This window comes from Stegodyphus dumicola, chromosome 5 (assembly GCF_044657685.1).
Source record: "Stegodyphus dumicola isolate Sdum_Otavi_A_Nest chromosome 5, ASM4465768v1".
Lineage (NCBI taxonomy): Eukaryota > Metazoa > Arthropoda > Arachnida > Araneae > Eresidae > Stegodyphus > Stegodyphus dumicola.
Genome location: NC_140772.1, coordinates 151,763,549 through 151,789,071, shown reverse-complemented (window position 1 = coordinate 151,789,071; position 25,523 = coordinate 151,763,549). Strand labels below are relative to the sequence as shown.

At 32.9% G+C, this 25,523-nt stretch overlaps 2 protein-coding genes across 6 annotated transcripts in view; one reads left to right on the top strand and one right to left on the bottom strand.

Moving 5' to 3' along the window:
• Positions 1-1,905: 1,905 nt before the first annotated feature.
• LOC146997295 (uncharacterized) lies at positions 1,906-13,237 on the top strand. 2 transcript variants are annotated; one of them, XM_085817237.1, is made up of 3 exons: positions 1,906-3,696; positions 4,279-4,532; positions 12,897-13,237. In XM_085817237.1, exons 1-3 carry the CDS (start codon positions 3,575-3,577, stop codon positions 12,929-12,931), a joined length of 411 nt encoding a protein of 136 aa, XP_085673363.1. In that variant the 5' UTR covers positions 1,906-3,574; the 3' UTR covers positions 12,932-13,237. The 2 variants fall into 2 exon arrangements, 1 of the variants encoding a protein (XP_085673363.1); XR_015041299.1 differs by lacking the exon at positions 4,279-4,532.
• A 221-nt stretch (positions 13,238-13,458) lies between these two features.
• LOC118200204 (uncharacterized) overlaps positions 13,459-25,523 on the bottom strand; it is a 196,060-nt gene continuing 183,995 nt past the window's right edge. For 3 of the 4 annotated variants that reach the window (XM_085817220.1, XM_085817223.1, XM_085817222.1), the window contains one exon: positions 13,459-14,120. In XM_085817220.1, coding sequence (XP_085673346.1) covers positions 13,898-14,120 — 223 coding nt within the window. In that variant the 3' untranslated portion in view covers positions 13,459-13,897. Of the gene's footprint in view, positions 14,121-20,589; positions 20,619-25,523 lie in introns of all 4 variants that reach the window. The other variant, XM_085817221.1, reaches the window with a different exon arrangement.

The following is a 25,523-nucleotide window of genomic DNA, read 5'->3' as shown; positions in this document are numbered from 1 at the left end:
TTAAAGTGCTACCCTTTGGATTAAGGAACGCAGCAGCAACTTTTCAGAGAGTAATGAATAACGCGCTGAAAGAATTTCAACAATTTTCAAGAGCCTATATTGACGACATAGCTATATTTTCCACGGATTTCGACAGTCATCTCCAACATCTGGATAAAGTTTTCACCAAATTAGAGTCACTTGGATTTACTATCAATTCGAAGAAATGTTCGTTTGCAAAACCTCAAATTAAATATTTAGGACACATTATTGGATCAGGAAAACATCAACCAGATTCCGAGAAAATAGAGGCAATCAAGAAGCTGGAAACGCCGAAAACGAAAAGAGATCTTAAAAGTCTGTTAGGACTATGTAATTATTATCGCGATTATATCCCAGGGTATGCAGAGATCGCCTACCCACTCACAGAACTCACGAAAAATAAACAACCGGAAATACTCGAATGGAAAGAAATTCACGAGTCAACATTTCAACAACTGAAGGAACGATTAGCGATGTCAACGGAGCTGATCACCCCAACACTGCAGGATCCGTTTGTCATTCATTCTGATGCATCTCAAATCGGAATAGGTGCATGTTTATCACAGCAAAGGGGAGAGAAGCAATTTCCCATCTGCTACGCGAGCAAGAAATTATCGAAACCTCAACAGAGTTGGCCGACTATAGAGCGTGAAGCTTAAGCTATAGTATCATCCTTGAACCGGCAGGTTCGTTTCAACGGGCGCCTGGACGGAAGGGTCCTATCCCGATCGAGGGTGCGTCACTTTTCGAACTTTGTGAGCATAGTTGTTCGGCAGAGTGATTATGGGTCTGTAGGCAGAGTGAATGATAAGCCATAGATGACATACAGTCCAGTTGAAAGATAATTTGACGATACCTGCACTTGGGGAGAAGTATTCGGAGGCTAACTCCTAGGTTGAAAGTCGCTGCGCTGAGGCATAGAGGGCGGCGTCGATGGGCGGAGAGAAATCTTGAAACCTTTAGGTCATGTGGGTGGTGATGTCCAATGGGAGCAAAAGTTGGAATTTGGAAATAGAGCTGAGGGGTCTCATGCAAGCAGGTGTATTTTACTCACAGGTTAACGATAAATTCAAGAGTTTTTTTTTTTTTTTTTTTAGTTAAAGATGTTGGCTTCCTCACATATTGTAAATAGAATTAATAGTTTTTCCATGGGTGTATCTGCTGCTTTTAATTGGTGTAAGTTATTTTTGAGAGTAGAAAAGAATTTAAATATGTTATTGTGGCCGAAAATATTATTGAGTTCTTTTAGTGTGGAGAAAATGTCGGTGAAAATGTTCGCGTTAGATGTAGTGTTGGGTGTCTGGTTTCTAGTGTCTTGTGTATTGTTGGAAGTGACTTGTGCGTATGTTCTGCCTTGTGTGAAATTTGGGGTGCTATTGCTTTGTGCAAAAGTGTGTTTTGGTGAGTTATTTGTATTTCTGTTTTTGGGGAATTTCTCGCAACCGCGGTAGGAAGCTGGATGATTTTTTTGGCAGTTTGCGCATGTGGGGTTATCTAATTTACCTTGTGTTGGGCAGTCTGTTGTTTTATGTTGTTGTGCGCATTTAACACACCTAGGTAGGAAGAAACAATTGTCTGATGAGTGATTAAAGCGTTGGCAGTTGTGGCATTGTGGTGTAATGTTTTTGTTGATGTATTTTTCAATTGTGATAATGAACATACCTAGGTGTGTTTCACTGTAGATTTTGTCGATGTTTGGTGTTGGCATGAGTTGTATCTGAAATAGTGGCATGGGTTGTTTGGTTTTGAATCTTGTGAGTTGTACTACTTTGCATACATTGTATCCGAGGTGTGTGAGTTCCGTGGAAATTTCATGTGTGTCAGTGGTAATGGGTAAGCCTCGGATAACTACTTTAATTGGGCGTTTGTGCTTGGGTGTAATGATATAATGTTCGATGTTATGTTTTTGTAAGTCTGTGGTGAGTTGTCTGTGATCATCTGTTGTTGATGGTAGTAACTTGAGATATTCTCCATTTATTTTGGCGTAAAATGTGGCATTAGTCAGTGTAGCGAGTATCTTGATGCACTGGTTGTGTGTGGCGCCATCTATCGGCTTAACCATAATTGGTGTAGGTGCGCTATATTGGGGAAGTCTTGTATCTGGTGTTTGCGAGCTGTTAGTTTGTGTTGTGGGTTGGGTGGAATGGGTGTCAGGTTGCGAGAGTGCTGTGTAGCTGTTTTGGGTGGGTATACTGTTGGGTGCAACATTTACGGGTACCTTAGCAGTTTTGTGTGGTTTTTTGAATCCTTCCGTGTCGTCGTCACTGACTGAATTATCACGCGGTTTGCGTTTCTGTTGTGTGATTGGCTGTGTAATGCTTGCATGGGAAAGAGCAATAGTCAACTTACCCCTCAGCTGATCCAGCAGAGTCTTCTTCTTTTCTATCTCCTTTTTCAGAATGTCCGAATGATAGTCCGTGTCCGTGACTGGTCTGTTGGCCGATAAGTACCGGATGGTTCCGTAATAGGTAGTAATGCTCCTTTCTACTTCAACGATTTCTTGTCGGAGTGTAGCAATTTCCAGCTCCGTAAGAACGTGCCCAGCATTGTCCTGGTCCATATCAGTGGCCGTCGCATTCGAGGTGTCCGCAACAGGATCCATACCTTTATCCGGTGGAACCGATGGGCATTGAAGAAGTTTGAACCTTGGATATTCAGTTCATCAGTGAAAATTGTGACCGATCATAATCCTCTAGCCTTTATAGTAAGAAATGCTCCGCAATCGTCCAAATTACAATGACGGGCCATAGCTTTGCAGAAATATAATCTCGAAATAGAACATTGCCCTGGAAAAAAACTGTCAAACGCGGATGCATTATCCAGACTTCCCACCTGTGAACTTTGAACATTAATTTACTGTTCGTCTTCACTAACATTTTGTATAGTTAATAATTAGATAGTTTTTTTTTTTGCTTTTCATAATCATTTTACAATTTTGTGCAAATAAGATGTTTATGTAATTTGAAATATATAGAGAAATTATTGGATAACAAATATTCGAGGTAAGTGGTAAATTTAGATATTTGTCTCCCAAGGATTTAAATCATGCTGCAGCATCATTAATTAAAAAGAACGTTAAGAATATAATTTTATATATATATAAGAAACTTAATAATTTTACTGTCATCATTGGAATAATACTAGGGTATATTTTAAACATGTTTGTAAAAGAAAATATCAACTTGGTTTCTTTGAATTAAGAATTGATAAATTGTTACAATAATAATAAGGTTCGGAACAAGTGAAGTTAAAAATGAGTTATCTATGTTTATATACAAAAATGTGTTGGTTATATTTATTTATGTTTATATATGTTTTTGCAGTAAATTGTAGTACAATTGTAGGTATTATGTTGCAAATGTCTATAGTAATTGAGATTTGAAAATTAGGATAGAATGTATTAAAGTATATGTAGTTTTTTCTCTTTTTCAGGTTGATCGCAAACAGTTGCTAGATTTTAGTTTCCAGATTGCTGATTGATTTGTAAATAATATCAACAACAATCTTACGACGGGGGTGTGATATCTGGCGACTGTTTGGCGATCAACAGAGCATGCTTGGCGCAGGTAGCTCTTCTCCGAGAAGGGTTAATGTATTTATTAAGAGTTGCATGTTAGCCTCGGAAGAGGAAGGTAGTATATTCTACTATGCGGTAGGAGCGACGTACTGCTCTGAGTAACTATTATATTATGCTTTGAATCATATATTTAATAAATGTTTGTTTCGTCTTGCTAAATGGTGCCTTGTTAAACCACGAAGTCATCACAATAATTGCTCTTTATTTCATAAATTACGATTTAATATTTTGAATTGTATAATTTCTGCATGCCATCTTGCCAGATTTAAATTAATGATATATAATCCGGAAAAACCCCTAATCCGGAATCGCCGAAGTCCCGATGGGTTCGAATTACAGACTTTGAACTGTAATATTAAAATTATATGATTATTTTTATTCTGTTAAATAATCTGATATAATCCACACTTGATACTAATTATCACAATTGTGCATTTATGTTTGCCTTACCTGTAAGCACCTGTTCTGAGAAATGCCCTATTTTATTTTGATTTCCTCCCATTTAAATGTGCATTGAAATCATATGCTTTATACTTTACAAGATAGTAACTTTTAATCCAAACTTATTGGGTGACTAAGGACTTATATTTTGAGAACCACTGGTTTTTTGTTTGATTGTTACTTTGTCTTTACTAGTAGTAATTTCTCTGGTTGAAATTCATTAGAGGTTTTCAATACAGTATGGGAACAGTGTTCCATCATGTACAAGTATGTATGAGTGGATTGAAAAGTGGCTCGACAAGTGTGATGCATGAAGAAGATGTAGGATATCTGAATGTCTTTAATGTGACTACCCTTGCAAGAAAAGAGTCAGCAAGCTCAAGAGATGCTACCAGTAAACTATTGAATTACTTTTCAGTGCCAATAGGGTTTAGCATACAGCACAAGCACATTGGGATTTACCATTGCTTATTCAACTGCTGCAATAATGAAGGTAAAAAATTGTTTTGATTAGAATAATCACAAGAGGTGAAATATGGATCATCACTGTGAACCAGAATTGGGCATAATTCAATTACAATGTAACTGATTAATAATTGAATTAAGTGCAATTGCTAATACAAGTAATTAAATTACAATGCAATTAGTTACTTATATTCACAATTGTAATGTAACTGCAGCTACAATTACAATATAATTATAATTTGAAATCCTTCACTTACAATGTAACTGTATTATGAATCGTATAACTACAATGTAATTGTAACTGCAGTTAATTCAGTTAATTAACATAATTGTATTATAAATTGTACAATTACAACAGAATTGTAATTGCAGTTAATTTATTTACAATGTAATTGCATGATTTATAATTACAGTTGCATCTACAATAAAATTATAATCACAGTTATAATATACAGGGTGTTTATAAAGTCCCGGACTCATTTTGATGTTTAATAACTCATAAAATAATAGATTAAAATTAATAACATAAATGGTTAGATAGACTCAAAAAGTTTCATGACCCTCGTCAATGAACTTCCACGTGTGTCCCCTTCATCGCACAGAGAATATCAAGTCGATATTCAATTTTACGCCAGGTACTAGCAAGCATGTTGGCATCCACAGAGGCTATTGTGGTTGTAATTCTGGCTTTTAGATCATCAATGTTTGACACTTTCCTTCTGTAAATGTTGTCCTTTACAAATCCCCAAAGGAAAAAGTCTAGTGGCGTTATATTAGGTGATCTGGGTGGCCAAGGAATTGGACCTCCTCGCTCAATCCATCTTCCTGTAAAATGGTCATTCAAAGAACTATGAACGACGGTACCCCAATGACGTGGTGCACCATCGTGTTGCAAAAAGACATGTGGCTGAAGATCTTCTAGTTGTGGAAATACAAAGTTTTTCAACATGTCTAAGTATATGACTGATGAGACCGTTTTTTCTGTAAAAAAGAAAGGCCCAATGACTCGGTCGTGCATTAGTCCACACAACACATAAACCTTTGGGGAATGCCTTTGTGCCTCATGGTATTCATGGGGGTTTTCAGATCCCCATATGCGCACATTATGGCAATTAACAATGCCAGAAAGATGGCAAAAACAAAAGAGAAAAATGCAATTAATTAGCAGACGATATTTAGAAAAGTACAGATATTTAGACTGGAAAATGAAATTATCTGAAATTAAACACACGCACAGATGATATTTACAAAAGTAAAGATATTCAAACCTGAAAAGGAAAATATACAAGTTTTCCATCATTAAAGGCCATAAGTTTGTTTATATCTTCATTATTTTTTATGAGTTATTAAACATCAAAATGAATCCGGGACTTTATAAACACCCTGTATATATTACCTAGAATTACAATTAAATTTACTAGTACTCACAATTTATTATTCCCTAACAGATGCACATTATTTTTACTTACGATATAAAATATTGTCCTTGGAAAACAAAATTTGCAGACATGTTCATGCTTCGTAAACTGACAGACAGTATGAATGGAAATAATCTTCAAGTAGCTTTTGGGAAGTGCACAAAATATAAGATCTTAATTAAACTTTCACATGTTCTCACTTATATCAGTTTCTCAGAATATTGTTCTTCAGCAGAGCATAAGATCTTTAATTTCTCTTTAAAATTTAAGCTATCTTTTATTGACGGGAAAAAGGTGGTAATTACTTTATAGTTGAAACTATAATTAATGCAACTATAATTGCAATTGTAATGGCACTTAGAATTCCAATATAACTGCAAGAGCAATTAAATTTATTGGCATAGCAATAATCAAATATCTAAGACTTTTACTTTAATTGTGGTAGATTGATTATTTCTATTTGAATTTCAGTAAACAATCTACATGTTTGAGTATCTTTGTGGTTTTTCTTTCCATAAATACAAACCAGTTTACCTCAGAAAGTCCTCCATGAAGACAACCTTACCCTTAGACAATGGGAGACCTACAGTTATCGATTCCCAGCCTAGAAACCTCCCTGAGCCCTCTCATTATAATTATCACCATTTAAAATGTCAGCACAAATATATAATTAACATTTATTTAACTAAAATGATTTGGAAAACAAAAAATCTTAAGATTAAAGAAAATATAACTTACATTTAGCAAACATATTTAAAAAAAAGATGATTAATCTACCATTTTTTATGTTTAAAAAAATGTTTTCTAGTTTTTCTGTCAATAATATATATACACTCTTTTGTAAAAAAATCGAAGCACCAAGAAGGACTTTTGCGATCGTGACGAAATTTGGTATGCAAAAACATCTTGATCGAACATGCAAATGTTCAAACTTTCAAAGCAAATAAACAGGAATTGTGATCATAGCACTTATTTCTAGTGCACAATTCGAAAAGTATAAAACCAGTAACAAAGGCAGAAAATTTATCTTTTTTTGTTGCTGCCATTGTAATTCCATAAAGAAGCAACTAAAGATGCCATTATGATGATATCGAAGACCTTACAGACAACTAAATGACTTCAAATGTCGTTGCATTGTAGGGTTGCGTGAAGCTGGGTGGTCATACCAAGCAATAGGCTGCCTGCCACCTGCAGCGTACAGACAGTGTTCTGCAAAGATGTTGACAGCAATGGTTGAATGAAGGCTCTGGAAGGCCAAGGAGCACAAATCCAAGGCGAGATGGAATGATTGTTTGCCAGGCCCGAACTGCCCCAACGATATCATTGTCGACTATTCAACACACTACAGCCACATCTATACCTCCCGTGGTACCGTCCACTATCTCATGGTGCTTGTCTGAGGCTGGGTTACCCTCACAAAGGCCTTTAAAACATTTGCCTTTGACCCCCAAACATCGGTGGTGTCGCAGTTGATCATAATGGCTGCCACCAGACTGGCATCATATAATGTTCAGCGATGAATCTTGCTTCACTCTTGAAGCAGATAATCACCGTGTTTGTGTCTGGACAGGACGAGGACAGCGGTCCTAAGCCTTTGTTTTACAAAGGCATACAGCCATAACCCCTGCTGTAATGGTGTGGGATGCTATTTCTTATGACAGCAGGTCATCTTTAGTCATCCTCCATACATCTTTAATAGGTCAATGATATGTTGATACCATCCTGTGGCCGGTTTCATTATTCTTCATGGCAAGTCACCCTGAGGCCATTTTCCAACAAGATAATGCCAGGGCACATATCACTCACATATCTCTGGATTGTCTCCGTACGGTTGATACTCTTCCTCAGCCAGCAAGGTCATCAGACCTTTCACCAATCAAGCATCTCTGGGACATAGTAGGATGCCAGATTCGGGCATCAGAAAATATCGCAGATCTGGTGCGACAACTGATGAATGCCTGGCAGAATGTGTCCCAGGATGACATTAGGAACCTCTACCACTCCTTGCCTCAACGAATTCAAGCAAGCACTGCCGCCAGGGGTGGTTCGACCAACAACTAATTTGAACACTCAATGGGTGATTGTGAACCATGAACAGGTACTATGACCTTGATTTTTTAATCATTTTAATCATCTTCCTTCATGGTGCTTCGATTTTTTTTTTATATAATATAAGTATTTTTTTGCATGTAAGTTTTGAAATTTTTTTTACAACTTCATCAAAATTAATGTTTTTAGCTACTTTATTTTCAATGAAAAGGATTGCCAAACTGTTAAGTCTTACTTGGCTCATAGTTGATCAAAGATTGCTTTTAATCTTCTTCAATTTTGAAATGGTTCTCTTACAAGGAACCGAAAGAAGGAACACTTACAAGGAACTGAAACATGATTAAGTCTTTAGAGCAAAATGTAAGTTAGGGGCTGATTTTTGGAAGTCTATTTTCACAATAACATTTTTAATGCAACTCATTTTTTACTTTCATCCTTTTTTATATTCCTACATATAGACACATATAAAAACTTAAGAATATGTGAAGGACTTCCCTGATCAGAGGCCTGTGGCGATTCACCCCTGCCCTTAAATACTTTGCTGCATTAAATTATACTATACTACTGCATTCAATTATACTTTGCTGCATACAATTATACTGTACTCAATATTACACTGTTGCATCAATGAACTCGTACTTTTGTTTAATAAATGTCACTTTTTTTAATTTAGAATATTTCTTGCCACAAAACTTACTTTAGATATTTATTGCGAATATGCTAAGTATTTAATAAAGGCCTTATTCATAGTTAATACCGTTACTATAATCAAAATCGTAAAAACAACCTTGTATTTAGCGTATATTGAAACACTTAATCGATTTCGAGGGCAGCTAAAGGTCCCTCCTCATCAGGAGAAAGAAATACCTAGGTATTTCGCTAAATACAAGGTTGTTTTTACACTTTTGATTGTCACATTAGCGTGTTTCTCTTCTAGTCTACCATTACTATAAGTTGCACTTCACACATTTATTAAGCAGGATTGTTTCAAATAAAATATTATGCCATTTTCTACAGGCAAATTTCATCCTGAGTCATTTAATAACTTTTATGCTCATTTTATCCTGAAGCTACGGAAATAGTTTGGGAAGGTGCATCCACTTGTAAAATATGTAATATGTTTTAACTATTTATTAAAAACATGGATTATATTCCGTGTACCGAAAAGTTTTGTCCATTTTTGGAGTAAAACAAAATATAAATTTTTCTTACCGTCAATGAACTTTATTAAATAATATAATTGCCATTATTGTTAATGACTTCTTGCCAACGTGAGAGCAATTTGTATAATCCATTTTTGAAAAATGTATCTTTTGATGCGAAAAATTGAACTAGTGCTTGTTTGATATCTTCTTCATTTTTGCCCTTCAAAAAATTTTGTAAGAGCAAAAACAAATGATAAACAGAGGGTGCTAAGTCCGGGGAATATGGTGGATGCGACAGAACTTCCCAGCCTAGTTCTGTAATTTTTTAACGAGTCCCCAAAACAGCACGTGGCCTGGCATTATCATGACGCAGTATATTGTCCTTCCTATTGAACGTTGCCGACCTCTTTTCTTGGACTGTTGTCTTTAAACTATCCAGTTGCTGACAATACTTCTTCGAATTGAGCTTTTCATTCAGTTTTGAAAGCTCATAATGTATTTGTCCTCAAATGTCTCACCATATACACAACATTCTCCTTATTCAGAGTCAAATTTGGTTTAGAGGTGGAAGGGCTAGGTTTTCCGGGTTCCCTTTTCCTTACGATGTTTTCGTAGATAATCCACTTTACATCACCAGTTATCATCCAGTTCAAGAAGGGATCGATTTTGTTCCAAGCAAGCAGAGATGTGCTTATGAGGACTCGATCATCCAAATTCTTCTGACATAATTCATGTGGCACCCATCTTCAATATTTCCACACCAATCCTGTCTTCTGAATATGGTCCAGAATGGTTTGATGAACTGTCTTTCTGCAATCTTCAATTTTATCAAAAAAGGATTTTACTCTAACATAGTCTTAACAACATCGTCGTCGTTCAAAGATGGTCACCCAGATCGTGGGTTATTTGAAAAGTCGAAATCACCTGTTTCAAATTTTCCGAGCCATCTTCAGCATGTCTTATCAGAAACTATACCTTCACCAAACACTTTTGATAAATTTCTACATGCTTTTGTAGCATTTCTCCCTTGTTGAAATTCACATAAAATACAGTGGCGTAAATGAACTTTATCAGTAGCCATGGGTACATTATCACTTCACACTTAAGACTAATGTGAACCAACTTTGTTTTAGTTAATTTGCTAAGTCAGTATGCATACATTAAGTGATAAAAAAATACAGCTGAACATGTACTTAAGTGTCGAAAATTGTTGCCGTAGAAACGAACAGAACTTTCTGGTAGACCAAATATTTAATAAAGCCCTATTTTATAGTTAATATCATAACTTCAATTTAGAATTCACTCAATAGTTATGCAAGATGATCTTGCATGGAACATAAGGCCATTTTTTTGCATTCAACATCCACCAGTAGCTGAGTGGTAAGATCACTCATATTATTAGTTCGAGCATGGTTTAAATCTTGATGAATAAAGGCTGGCTGGATAGCCCTTTTCATGGTTTTCCCCACTGTAATATGAATACCAGAAAGTTTCCCTTAGAAATTTCTCAACAAAGCACCTTTCTCATTAGGCAGATAGCATTTGTGTGCTTTGCCATAATTCATATAAGCTAATCTTCTGGAACAGTCATCTGCAGGCACTTAATAATGCTTATTTTACCTGAAGCTTTCAAAAATAAAACTTACAGGTGCATTCATTTGTAAGTAAATAATGTTTAACTATTTATTGAAAATATGTGTTGTATTCAATAATAAACTAATTTACAGCTAGGACTATTGCTAACAATTTTAATACATGTAACAAATAGTATAATTATGGACCACAGTAACTTCTCTACTAGCTTTGGCAAACAGGGATTCAGTTGTATAAGTTTATGAAAATTAATTTAGCCTGTTATGGAGTCCTTTACAAAAATGGGAAGACTAAATGAAGCTTTCGTAAATTATGCCTTATATATTAAAAAAAAAGACCATTTCCCTTAACAAAACCTCCACAAAGGCACTCTTTTCCATAGGCATACAGTCTTTGCTTGCTTTCCCTTAAAATCGAATAATTCAAATCCACATATCTTTCGAAACATCATAGACACATATTTATTTAACAATTGTTATGGATATTTAGTTCTACATGAAAGAGCCAAAATTAGTTCCTGTAAATAAATTCCTCTTTAATTATATTTCTTTTATATATTTACTCAAAATATATTTAGTTCTTAACAAAGGATTAGTTCATAATTTATTTTGTTATTACATGCAGAATTAATAGCAGATAGAAAATACTAATAATTATCTTATAGGTGATTATCCTTTATTACATAACAACTTATTATCCAAAATGGTAAACCATTTGAGTAATGGATATATTGTCATGTATGGCTGTGTAAATGAAATTATTACAGGCAATCACTTTCCTAATTAAGTATTTATAATTACAACGTAACTATAACTGGATTATATAACTGAAATTACACTGTAATTGTAATTAGATTTCACAATTTACAAAGTAATTGCATTATCTAATTAAAATGTAATTGCAATTACAAACACCAATTACACATTTTCCCAACTCTGCTATGAACTATATGCTAAAAACCAGATTATGATATGGGAACATCTAGGATTGGCAATGTAGAAGAAATTCAAGACTGTCATCTGTGTCAAAGAAATCTTTAACTATTTTTAAGGAATTAAAAATATCTAGACTGTAAGACTACCTGGGAATGAAGTGTATTAGTACACTTCAGTATTAGTACAAACAGTACAAAGTACACTGATTTGCTGTCCAACAAATTTACACCAGGCCTATTATGAAAGAAAGTTCTGTTGAATGACAATGCATGTCCACACATACCCTATGACCACTGACCATTTGGGTTTGGAAGTACTGGCAAAACTTACCCATAGTCTCTATTGCTCCTTTTGATTTTCACCTGTCTATTGCTCTTTCTGATTTTCACCTTTTTGAACCATAGAGATGATTTGCAAGGTAAAGGACTGTAAGACCCAGGTAGACTGTAAGTCCCAGGTAGACTGTAAGACTACCTGGGAATGAAGTGTATTAGTACACTTCAGTATTAGTACAAACAGTACAAAGTACACTGATTTGCTGTCCAACAAATTTACACCAGGCCTATTATGAAAGAAAGTTCTGTTGAATGACAATGCATGTCCACACATACCCTATGACCACTGACCATTTGGGTTTGGAAGTACTGGCAAAACTTACCCATAGTCTCTATTGCTCCTTTTGATTTTCACCTGTCTATTGCTCTTTCTGATTTTCACCTTTTTGAACCACAGAGATGATTTGCAAGGTAAAGGATTTTCGTAGGACAAAGAAGTGCATGAAATGTGTACAAATGGTTGTATGACCAACTGAAAGTCCTTTTCTTGGACAGAAGGCTGTGTCCATAAAGTTGTTCAAGAACGACTGAAACTGACTGCGTATAAATTGCAGACTTGTCAACAAATCAAACTTCATCGTTCATACGGAATTTTCTGCAGACATACTTGTCTATATCAGTAATGATGATCAGTTTTTCAGAAACCCATATTCAGTGACGAAGTAACATATTTCAGAAGATGTTAATCAATACAATTGCAGAATTTGGGGGACAGAAAACTCATATTACACAAGAGAATTTAAATGAGCTAACCCTAAAGTAAATGTTTCATGTGTACTAACTGATAACAAAGCAAACGGTTCCTCCATTTTTCTCAGAGTTTTCAATTAATTTGTGGTTTTACTTTGATATGCCAAAAATTGTTTGCTGTACCACAATTGGAAGAAATGCAGTGAAACTTTTTTTTTCCTAACAAGATGGGGCCACGTCACTGAGCTACACATGTGCATGATATCCTTGATGAAACATTCCTAGATTGTTGGATTGGTAGAGCAGGCCGATTTTATAGTCTACCCATTCTCTGGATGTTACACCATGACTTATATTTCTGGGGATACCTGAGGAGCTGAGTTGATGCTGTAGAGATTGACAGCATTGAAGAATTAAAAAAAATCAAGTCACCAGAGAAGCAGCTATTATAACTCTGCAAAATAACATCTAAAAAAGAAAACTGAGAACAGACTCGACATTCATCAAGCAAATAATGATACTCATGTTGAAGTGTATTAATAAAAAAATATTTGAAATGCTAAATAAATTTCAATTAGTTTTTCTGAATTATTTAAAATTTATTCTTCTTCTGAATTATTTAAAACATCTTTATTCAATCAGTAAATTATGGACACCCAGTATATTAAAAAAATTTGTGCACTGAAATATGGCTAAATCATGAAAAACTTATAATATTCACCAATTTCTTTTTATAACAGACTCAAAATATACAGTTCATCAATATTTTTATGTAAAGAAAAACAAATATTCAAGAAATAAAATAATTTATTCATTTAAAACAAATTTATATATAACAGCAACTTTCTGTTAAATATTAACTTTTTTTAAACCTATAAACATAACAACCTAAGATCTAAAAAGCTTTCTACATTTAATCTAAAACTGTTAACAACTGTTTCATTACTTACATTTGTACAAAAGCTAAATAAATATCATGCTACTTGAATTAATAAAATGCAAAAAAAGATATTACACAAATTAATTAGAAGATGAGGACATCAACCAAGTCATTAAAAAATTTTCAACAAGCATATCAGATTAATGAAATCAAAAAAATATAAATAGTTTAAAGATTGTTGAAAATTCATAGCAATTATAAAACAGATGCAGCTATATAATGATCTAAAAGTAGCATAGTGTTGTTGCATTTCATAATAATTTAGCAACCATATTAGTGATTTTTAGATTAAAATGTATCAGGTTCTTCACAATTTAATGTCCAGTGCCCAAACATTTCACAATTATTACAATATGGACGTTCTTCCAATTTTCGACTTCCTGCAGGCCTTAACTGTGGAACAGCTTCTTCAATGAAAGACTCTTGCTTTGGGCAGTCATCAGTATCATGGATATCGAACATATCACAGATATCACAAAACAATCTTGGAGGTAATTTCTTGGTTTCATTGCTATTAAAGAAATTATTATCATATAAAAATACAAGCAACTCTAAAATATGCAATAAAAACTTTACTATATAATTACATAACAAGCACTGCAGAAAACAGCAATAAAAAATTTAAGCATATTTATTAAGTACTGCAGAAAATAGACCATGCATTTTAATGAACATATTTATTCATTACTGTGCTTCATTCGCATTTTCTAAAAGAGAAATTAAGTAAATGTCAACTGAGCAACAAAAGGCATAACTTTAAGCAAAATTTTCAACACGCCCCCCCAAAAAAAACATTAATGGAATAAAAATTTACTGTCATTATTTAGGATCATTTAAAAATGAAATAATTTCATTTATTATAAAAAAATTAAATGACACATATATACAAATGGGACAAACATAACATTTGAAATTAGGCAAAAAAGCACCCTTATTTTTGGCATAATTTTGAATAAAATTCTATCAATTTCAAGGGTGATCAGACTCAAACCCCTGTTGATCATGAGCAAAAACATTTTGAAAGATTTTTTTTTTTTTTTTTGCCTAATTTCTTACATATTCATTAGTTTTATTATTTCAAGCTAGATTTTATTTACCAACACATAAGATTGTTTTTTTCATTTAACAATAAATATACAAAAATAATTAAAGAAATATGAATGTAAAATTAAATTGAATGTTGACTAAATGTATAACCTTTTCCCAATTCAAAATATAAGTTCAAAATTAAAGTGACATGTCTTAAAAAATAAAAACTCTTAATAAATGTTATACTAAGGAATCAAATACTTTTCAATAATTATTCAGTAATAAATTACACAAAATGCCAAAGTAGATTATGAAAGAATTTTTCAAAGACATTAAGTCTGCACTAGATTATGAAAGAATTTGAAAAAGACATTAGCTCTGCACTATAAGTCTTTGCAACATTTGGTATTTCTTTTTTTTACATGTCTTTCTTGGCTTAGCATTCATCTTTCTATTGGCTTCACATCATGAACTTAGAAGTGACTCTATTCAAATGCAACGCTCTTTCACACAGCTACTGTTTGTAGTAGGGAGAAATGGGGATTTGAAGCAGTTTCCCCTTCAGGACCGGGTCAGATGCACATCGTCTTCCATCCCTTAACCCATAAACCACTGTGAACAATGATGTCACAAACGCGAATCAGATTGGTGGATTTCTAATGTTTGCTTACATCTTTTTTAACATTTTTTACTATTGTTATAGAACGCCATCAGAGTTTAGCTCTTTAATTAATGAAAATAAACTTAAATTAATTTAAAATGTGATTTATATACAAGATCAAATGGTTAAAAGAGGAAAAGAAATCACGTATGCTGCTGAACAGTTTTAAATAAAATGTTTTATGGCTGTTAAAATTTCAAACTTTGCTTTTTGGAAGGGGGAAAAATTAATGTTATTAATATTAATTATAAATGTTTAGAAAATATATTATAATTAATTCATATATTAAAATTTTTTTGAATGTGTTTTACAAAGATTTTAAATGAAAGCTTATAATTTATGTTTATATTGACCAACTGAATAGCACTAGGTTTTATTATATATATATATGTATGTACTGAAATTCAGTAATAAAATTTTTAAGATATTTGAAATGATTTCATGACCATTTAGACAGTTTATATTCTTCACGCTGCGTTTTCTCAGTTTGCATTTTTTCAATAAATCCTTTTACTTGGAGTCCTAAAACTTATATGGACTAAATATTTAATATTTTTACTGCTTATTTAAAATTATATACTTTGTGGAAACAAGGATAGGTCTTGCAAAATATTGAAAAGAAAAATGATCTGAAGTGAAAATGTGATTGAGATCATATTTGTTTCATAGGTTTTACATAAAAATATGTTTTTAATTTTTCTCAGAAACTAATTCATTAATTGCAAAATCAATCCTTAAAGTTATTAAGAACTCTGTAATAAATATAATAAGAAAATTTGGGGGGATAACATTGAAAACTGTAGGCAAAGAAATACATTTTAATTGTTAAACTTTTCTTCAAAACATTTAAATAAAAAAAATTACTGGCAAAAAAAAAAAAAAAATTAAGCTTAAAATCATTTTGTCTTACAAAACCATTTAATAATAATAATAAAAAGTAGGTGAAAGTTCTTAAATAAAAAAAATTATTAAAAAAGTATCGAGTCCCCTGGTTGCGTTGAAGCCGATATCAGCATCTTTATCTTTAATTTGAACGGTATTTCTGCAATACCCAGCATCAGATAACCTTTCTGTACTTGTGTAAAATTTCCATATTTCGTACGGTTTCATCTAAATTTTTCGATGATATTGCATCCCCAGGTATCTATAAAAGCGACTGTTTTACCAAGTCCAGCGAGCAGTTCGTTGCAAGTCCGCTGTATTATTTGCTAAAATTAAGTGAAGCGCGCAATCGTGCAATGAAGTATGGGAAATCTTCCATTTGCTCTGCTCTGGAAAGGTAGGAACATTCTACCAAGTTCTACCTCCATTTCTGAGTTTGCTCTGCTTTGGAAAGGTAGGAACATTCTACCAAGTTCTACCTCCATTTCTGAGAAGCAGTTAACGCTTGTTAGGCGTGTGAATGGGACACGTTGGAAGTACTGGTTTTCGCTACCGGTCGAATCTGCTCTTGTGAACGGGGCTTATGCGATACACTCCAGCAAGGACTATTGCCATATTTTTGTTTACTCTATCACTAGAGAATCTTATTAGAAACTTTTGCGGACTCAAAAAACGCTTAATTTGTGTTCCACTGGGTTAGCGTTGTCCACGGTTTTCAAATCAAATGGCAACGAAAAGCATTTCACTTGAGCCAAAGAGGTACTTCAAGAATTTCTTTCTGAAAAGCAATTTTTAATTTCCTGATTGAACACCTATAGTTTAATATAAAAAAATGGTTATCTATTTATCTTTTCTACATAGAGGATATTGTAAAATCCATAAATTTACAATCCAATGTTAGCAGGAAAAGCATCGTGTAGAATAACATGGAAACTCTTACCCCATTGGAGTATTTAATTGCTAAGGATCTCATGAATCATTTAATCAAGTATGCTAAGATTATTTAAATATTTTAATGCTGTAACATTTTTCTTTAAAAGAGATGAATGTTTGAATCTCGAGTTAAAAGAGTAATTTCTTTGAGTTAATCAAATAAATGAAAAATCAAAGAGCTGATTCACACCTCAATGGAATTTTTAGAACTGGACAGCAAATATCAGAATAGATCCAATATCTTTACTATTATAGTGGCAATTAAATGCAGTGAACAGAAAAGCACTTTTGAAAGTTAAATAAAATTAATGATAAAAACACTGCACATAAACATAAAAACATTGTAGAGTTTGAAAGGAAATTTGCCACTTAGTTGATAAGGCTGGAAATATTATACCTCTCTTCCGCAAAAATGAGAAATGAATTTCAAATGAAATTATTTTCCATGAATATTATCATTGAATTAAAGTTCTGAAAACTTCTACTTACTATCAAAACAATTCACAGATCAAAACTATAAGTATGCTGCCAGAGTATAATATTCAGGTGTAAGCATATGCTGCCAGAGTCTTCTTGTGATATATGTGTAATAAAAATAAAAGTTGAAAAAGTGTATTCAACTATAATTGATAGTGATACAAATATTAAAATAATCAGAATGGCTATAATGAATTATAAAGTGGAAGATAATATTATGAAGCTCTTCCAAACAAATAAGCAGTATACAGTTAGCCACAAAAGTCTGCGTACAGACTAAATTTTAAATTTAAAAAAAAAAAACAAAAAAAAAAAAAAAAAAAAAACACTTAAAGCATAGAAAAATGTATTTTAATCATTGAATGTTTTTTCTTCTATTAGCTAAAACTGTAAGCTTAAATAAAAAGTAAATAATATCAGTGCAATACTTTTTACATTTTTCCAAAAATATATTTTGTCAAAAAAAAACTCAGAAACTCCCTCCAATAAGTCTGCGTACACTTTAAAAAAAAAGCAAAATATAAGTTTTTTACATTACTTCAATACTTTGTAGGATATCCTTTATTCTTCAAAACAGCTTGCACACGTCTGGGCATTGACTGAACTAGTTTTTCAGTGCCATCCGACATAAATTTCGCCCATTCTTCCTGCAATTTACTAATTAGCTCATTTCGAGACGTAATATTGTGTTTTCGAATTCGTTTCTCCAATTTTGCTCACAAATGTTCGATTGGACTGAGGTCTGGTGACTGTGGAGGATTACGCAACTGTCTTGGAGTGTGATAGAGGAGATATTCCTTCACAATTTTAGCTGTATGTTTCGGGTCGCTGTCTTGTTGGAAAATAAAAGTATTAGAAAGGGTTTAAATTTCGAGCACTGTCTCGTAGATTTTTCTTCAGAATATCCAGATAAACATACTTATCCATGACTTTATCAATAATGTGAAAATTTCCAACTCCTTTCGACGACATACACCACCATACCATCACACCGCCAGCTCCATGTTTGACAGTTGGATTTAAATTTCTCAGATTCAGTTCTGTTCCTGGTTTTCTCCATACAATAGGGTGGCCATTAACTTTAAATATTGTAAATTTACTTTCATCTGATCAAATTACATTGTTCCAGAAGACCTGCAAAAAGTTTAAATATGTTTTCGCTAAAGCAATTCTTTTCTTTCTATTTGTCTCGGAAATGTATGGCTTAGACCTAGGTTTGCGTCCATGATAATCGGCCTTTCGCAGCACTTTTCGTACAGTTTCAGGAGAAATTTCCTTGTTGCTAGTTAAAAAAATGCCTTTTACAATGCTTGCAGCAGAAAGTTTAGGATTTTGTTTAATTCGTAAAAGAATTTTTCTTTCTTCTCTCTGCGTTAGCTTCTTCAGTCTCCCACATCTTGGTTTTACAGCAGTGTCAAGATAGTTTTGAATAACTCTCTGCACACTAGAAAATGGTTTTCCAATGGTTTTACCAATATAACGTAGAGTTTACCTTCATCTCTCAATTTGATAATTATTTGTCTTGTAACTAAAGGAATTTCTTTATTGGTTGTCATTTTCGTCAAAGAAAATAGAAATAACAACTTCCAATCAAAGTGAAATTTGCTTCGGAAATCAATGACCTTAAAAGTGTAACCTTCTTTGCATTCTCAAGTTTGAAGTTTAAAAGTTACATAAGAAATCCCTCGCCTCCTTCGCGTTGTACGCAAACTTTATTGGCTTTGATTTCTGACCACTTATCTTTTAAAAATTAGTGTGCATAAATTATTAGATATGTAAATATTACAGTTAAATAATTTCAAAGACCATTATTGAAACTAAATATTTAAAAAATAAAACTTTAAGAAACTACCCTTTTCGCACCTTAAAATTTGGATTTGATATTACTTTTCTTGATGTACGCAGACTTTATTGACTAACTGTATATGTTCAACTTTTGGTAAAAGATACCCTAATGTAAACAAATGATACTTTATTGAACCTTCCCTTCTGAATAAATATATAGTTTAAAAATGAAAAATTAAAGTAATTCTAAATGAAGTATTTTGAAGGTTGTAACATCCTCCTACAAGAAGGGCTGAGTGAATTTAAGTATTATTCAATGATAAATGGATCTGTTGAGTACTTTTTATCTAAAAATAAATCAATATATTTTTGAGGGAAAATATCCATTCATATTTTAGATTTTTTTAACTATTCAAAATCTATAACATCTTCATGATAAATAACATACATACATCCTCACAGGGTTTTTGCCTGGAAATAATACTTACACAGTATGTAAAATAAGCATATTTAATAAATACCTAATAGTAGTAAACCTAAAACTACATATAAGAAAAATGCAACATATAATACCCAGAGATCATATTGTCAGCTTAGTGGCAATTATACATTCAAAAAACTAACAATTTTTTTTTTTTAAAGATATATAGATGAAAATTATGTGGAAGAAAACTAAACATATGCTTCAGTACTCATTGGTGTGATTTTACTGCAATCTGCACTAACAAAACCATAAATATTCTCATGAACAATTACAATTTAACTTAATATTTACTCATTTTAAATTGATAGATAATTTATCTTTACAATCCTTATGTACAATAGTTTAAATTTCAGTATAAATCCTATTACTTTCTTTTATGTCTCATAGAACATAAAATATTTTATTTTACTTATCTTTCATTATTATTTGATCAATCTATTAACATATCCATTATTTAAATTTTATTTTAATTGCTACCAACTATACAATCTCATAAGTAATTAAACACTGTTTAAAATTGCCATACACACACCAAAGAAAATTAATTTCAAAGTGATAAAATAAAATAAATGCATGCTTTAGAAATTTAAAGAACTTATTTTCTTTTTTTTTTTTCTTCTAATGAAAATTTTTTATTTAGCAAAGAAAATTAAGTACAGAAAACAAACATAACAGTGAATGAATTTCAAAATATAAAGAAACATATGGATGGGGTAAAATGTTTATTACCTGATGTTGGTTATCCGTATCATATTTTGCTTGCATCAAGTAATAAACAATATTATGAAAGACCATTTACAATAATTAAAATACATTACATTCATTTAAAAGATGAGAAAAACTTTAAAGTACATATATGTATAATTTTGCAAACTTTTGTAGGATTTACACACTTTCTATAATATATCATTTATTTTATCCTCCAAGAAATGCTTAATATGTAAGAATTTGCAACCAAATAAAAATTTACAAAACATTCGGCATTGTGACATTTTGATTACTTCACTAATTAATACCTAATTTTTCAATACTCTAATTTAATCAATAAAGTTCAAATTAATTAAATTTGCTTACAAGGTTACATTTAATACAAAGTATTAAAATCTCTGAAAATAAACACAGTCAGTCTACAGTACACACAACATAAAAATGTGATATAATTTATAATAGATTTCTATTGTTTGAATCCATTTAATTATAAACACTGTTAATAATTGGAGACACAATGAAACAATGATGCTTTAAAAACCCTCTTTATCTATATTAATATTAAAAAAATTAAAACAGACATTTCAGCTTTTTTTTTTAAAGCTGAGATTTCATTACATTGGGGGAAAAAATATTTCCTATTACATAACAAAGGAGCTAAAATGTTATGCTAAATGGGCTTGCCTGATAACAATAGTCTCTACACTTATTTTCGTCATACACTGTATATTTTAATTATATATACAGTCAAAAGTCATTAATTCGGATACCCATAATCCGGACCTCGAAGCTAAAAAATTTCTGCGCATGCGTCGCGTTTGTGTGTGCGCGTAAGACCTTTACGGCTGCGAATATGGGTGTGCGCATAAAACGTTTATGCATGCGTGTTTAATGTATAAAGGACGGTATAAGCTAAGCTAAAATTATCTAATTCAGTTAATGTTGCAGATTGCGTTGTTCCTTAATCTTCGAATTGGATCCGGCTTATTATTTTTTGCAGACTGTTAGAGCAATTTTATAAAAGTAAGCTTGAACTTTCGATTATATCAAATAGAATTTCCGATATATATTTGCTAATACGTAAAGAATCTAAAGCGAAAGTATGTTTCGAAATCCGAAATCTGTTTATCAATTTCACGCTGCTCGGCGGGGGGAATGCCGCGGTGCGCAATGAATTGGAAGTTGATCTGTCAGCACTATCCTTATCTTCAGGGCAGATGTTTTTATTTTATTTGGCTTATAATTCTTTACTAAATGTAGTATTTCATCTTGATGTACTCCATCTTTGATATGATTTAAAACAAGTTCCTCGTCATTATAATTCGCTTCCAATAGTGAAGAAAGTAACAGAGGTTATTGAAAACGAAAAAATTTCGATTGACAAATTAGTCGGTATTCTCGACACAGCAATTATAGGACTTGAACAGCGAAACTTTGTAACTAAACAAGAAATTATGTCTGTTTAATAGAATTAAAGAGGAAGTATTATCACATGAAACGAAGCAACTTAAACAACTTACATTGAAAGAAATGTTTAATAAAGTAAACAAATAAATATGAAGCTTTTTCTTTTTGTAAATTTTGATACCCTTTAGATCATAATTGTTCTTTATTTCATAAATTACGTTTTCATATTTTTAATTTCATAATTTCTGCATGCCATCTTACCAGATTTAAACTGATGATCTATAATCCGGAATCACCGAAGTTCCGATGCGTCTGGATTAACAACTTTTGACTGTAGTTCGAAATGTATTGAATTTATTAAATTTAACTTTATTCTCCTTTGCATTCAAACCTATATTATTTTTGTATTGATACATTTACGCATTCAAAATGTATATAAAACTCTGTTTAATAATAATAAAAACTTCCATTCCTATAAAGATAGCCCGGTTGTGATGAAACTTGATATGCATACTAAGCAGCAGATAAAGAAGTCATTAAAGCTGAATAGCAATCAATCTACTTAGTAAATAAAATTCAGAACTATTAAATTAGTATAATGTACAACTCTTCTGATAGCAAAGCATCAAGATATTTCATGTGGGATAAGACTTATACAAGTGTCAAATGCTGTCATGCAAACTTTGAAGGCCCCCTTACTATTCTAATTAACAAACGTTTTTTTCTAAAACCCCTTAAAATCTCTTCCATTAATTTTGATACTCATAAATAAACATTGTTAGTGAACAGCAAACATCCCAAATTCCCTCTTCCCTTCCTTTAAAAAAAAAAAAAAAAAAAAAAAAAAAAAAAAAACTTACATGTGCATACCTTTTATTCATTCAATCAAATAAAATTTAGATAACAACAAAAAGGAAAATTTATTAAATTACTCTGTTAAGAATAAAAAGCTGTTATAAAAAAAAAACTTTTTTTTTTTTATTCTTAACAGAGTAGTTTAATGAGTTCTATTAAATTTTCCTAATAAGTATTACTGTTTTCACGGGCAAAAATATTTACTACAATTTTGGAATTTAAATAAATATCTTAACATTTAAAAATATAATCTTTTCACTTGTTTTTAATAATAGGACAACTTCTGTGACTAGAAAATTAATGTATGTAGGAGAGCCTAAATATATATCCCTCCCTCCATCGTTTAGGGACATAGATCATGCAAGTAAATAGGTGTTAGCCTGGAGCTTCTTGTCTGCTGTTTCAGATTGTGACAACAAATAAAAACCAAAGTCCAACAATTCTCATCAAAGGCTATATATATATATATATGGAGTAAAACGAACCCATCATCCTCAGCTAGAAAGAAGTTCAAGACAACACAATTTTGTTGACAATTTGCTCTCGAGTTTTCTGGCATACTTGCAGTGTTTTGTTACTGGACTTTTTGGGAAAGGTGGAACAATCAATGTTGTGTAATAGTGTCACATACTGACAAGACTGTAGACTGTAATTCACAGGAAGCAGTAAAAATTTTTCCTGTAAAGTGTGCTTCTTCTGGACAACAATGTAAGACTACATATAGTGGTGGTAACAGTTGGAAACCATTTTTGATTATTGTCACCTTCATTTGATACCATATTGCTACCCTTGGCTAAGATTGCCTTATCCATCTGCCCTACAGTTTTAACCTGGCACCAAGTGATTTCCACTTCTTTTTGACATTAGAGATGGCTTTCAGAGAAAGGAATTTTGGCACTAATGCAGAAGTAAAAAAATCACTGAGCAGCAGTTCTTCCGATAGTAAGATACAAGATTTTTCACCTGTGTTATGACAAATCCATTAATGCCCATGGTGATTATGCAGAAAAATAAAGTGAGCTTACTTCTTTACATTCACAGTTTGTTATTTGTCTTGAATAAATATACTGTCCATAATAGCCTACGGAGACTTACTGTTTGAAACTCCTTCATAAATATATATTGTTGTGAAATGTACAGGTGCGGTGAAATAGCTTCCCCGCAAAAGGGTTGCCACATTTGGCGAGAAATCATCCATTTGACGACATACCATGGATAGATATAGAACCTTCTGGAATGAATTCTTACCAGTTTAGCCCAGAATGTTCTCGAACACAAAAACTATATAAACCCTGCTGGTCTACAGTCAGTTAGTGCATGTGCCTCGTCTGGAGTGCGCCTTAGTTAGTATCAAGTGTGTGCTTCATCGAGAGGGCAAGAGAGAGTGCGAGATAGTGTGTCTCTCATCTAGTTAGTCCCTGTGGAGATGATCGAGTTAACAGCTGGCCAGCGAGTGCCGAGTGAATCGACGAGTTCATCGAAGGAGTCTGTTAGTGTATCGTGGTTAGTGCATCATCGAGAGAGCGTGTTGAGCTCCGGGAATGACTGAAACGAAAAGTCAGGAGCTGTGCTCTGAGTGTCATCGAGTGCATCGCGAGTTGTCTCGAGAGTACGTGGAGTTCCGAGAACAATCAAGCAGAGTCGGGAGCTGTACTCTAGTGCTTTGCCGTGAAGCTGTCCCTACTGTGATAGCCTGATAAGAGGCTGACCTGCTAAATTTAAGCATATAAATAAGCGGAGGAAAAGAAACCAACAGGGATTCCCTTAGTAGCGGCGAGAAAACCGGGATGAGCCCAGCCCCGAATTCCGCACCCTTCAGGTGTTGGAAAATGTGGCGTATAGGAGTGAGCGTTCCGGAGGTTGACTCTGCGGCAAGCCCCCCCTGTCCGGGGCTGTTACCCAGAGCGGGTGCGAGGCTCATAGCTGCTAGGTCTCCTTTGAATGCGATCTCCTGGGAGTCGGGTAGCTTGGGAGTGCCACCCTAATCGGGTGGTAAACTCCACCTAAGGCTAAATACTGCCGTGAGACCAATAGCAAACAAGTACCGTGAGGGAAAGTTGCAAAGAACTTTGGAAGAGAGAGTTCAAGAGTACGTGAAACTGCTCAGAGGTAAACGGGTGGGCTATATATTCAATTTTCCTTCTCTGTACTAGACTTCTAGTATAGTTTTTCTAGACCTTTCACAGTTTAAATAAACTCATTTTACTTTCAAGAAAAGTTACAATTTTTTTATATATGTTATCAATATATGTATTTGACTAAAAAAACATTATTTTATTATCTCTTAACAGCTACTCAAACATAGAGGATATGTTTTTAATACTTTGCATCTGTTTTAGTATCCATAAGAATTAAGTTATAAGGTATTTCTCCTGCCTTCTTAGCGAGCGAAAACTATAATGAACATGTGATGTGAAACAATAACTGGTTTGATAATAGTCATCTGCTTTTCAATACAGCAGTCAGATTTATGTATTGCTGGAGCAAAGAATTAAATATTTTTTATATTACGCAACAAAGAGTTAGAAGACTCGGGTCTAGACACACTTTGAAACAAGAACCTGGGCTGGAAGCCACATCATGTGTATAACACATAGAGAAATAGCATGACTTTCTTGACATAACGAAAGGAAATGTTGAGAATTAAAAAAAAAAAAAAAAAAAAAAAAAAAGAAAATATCTTGAAGGCGCAT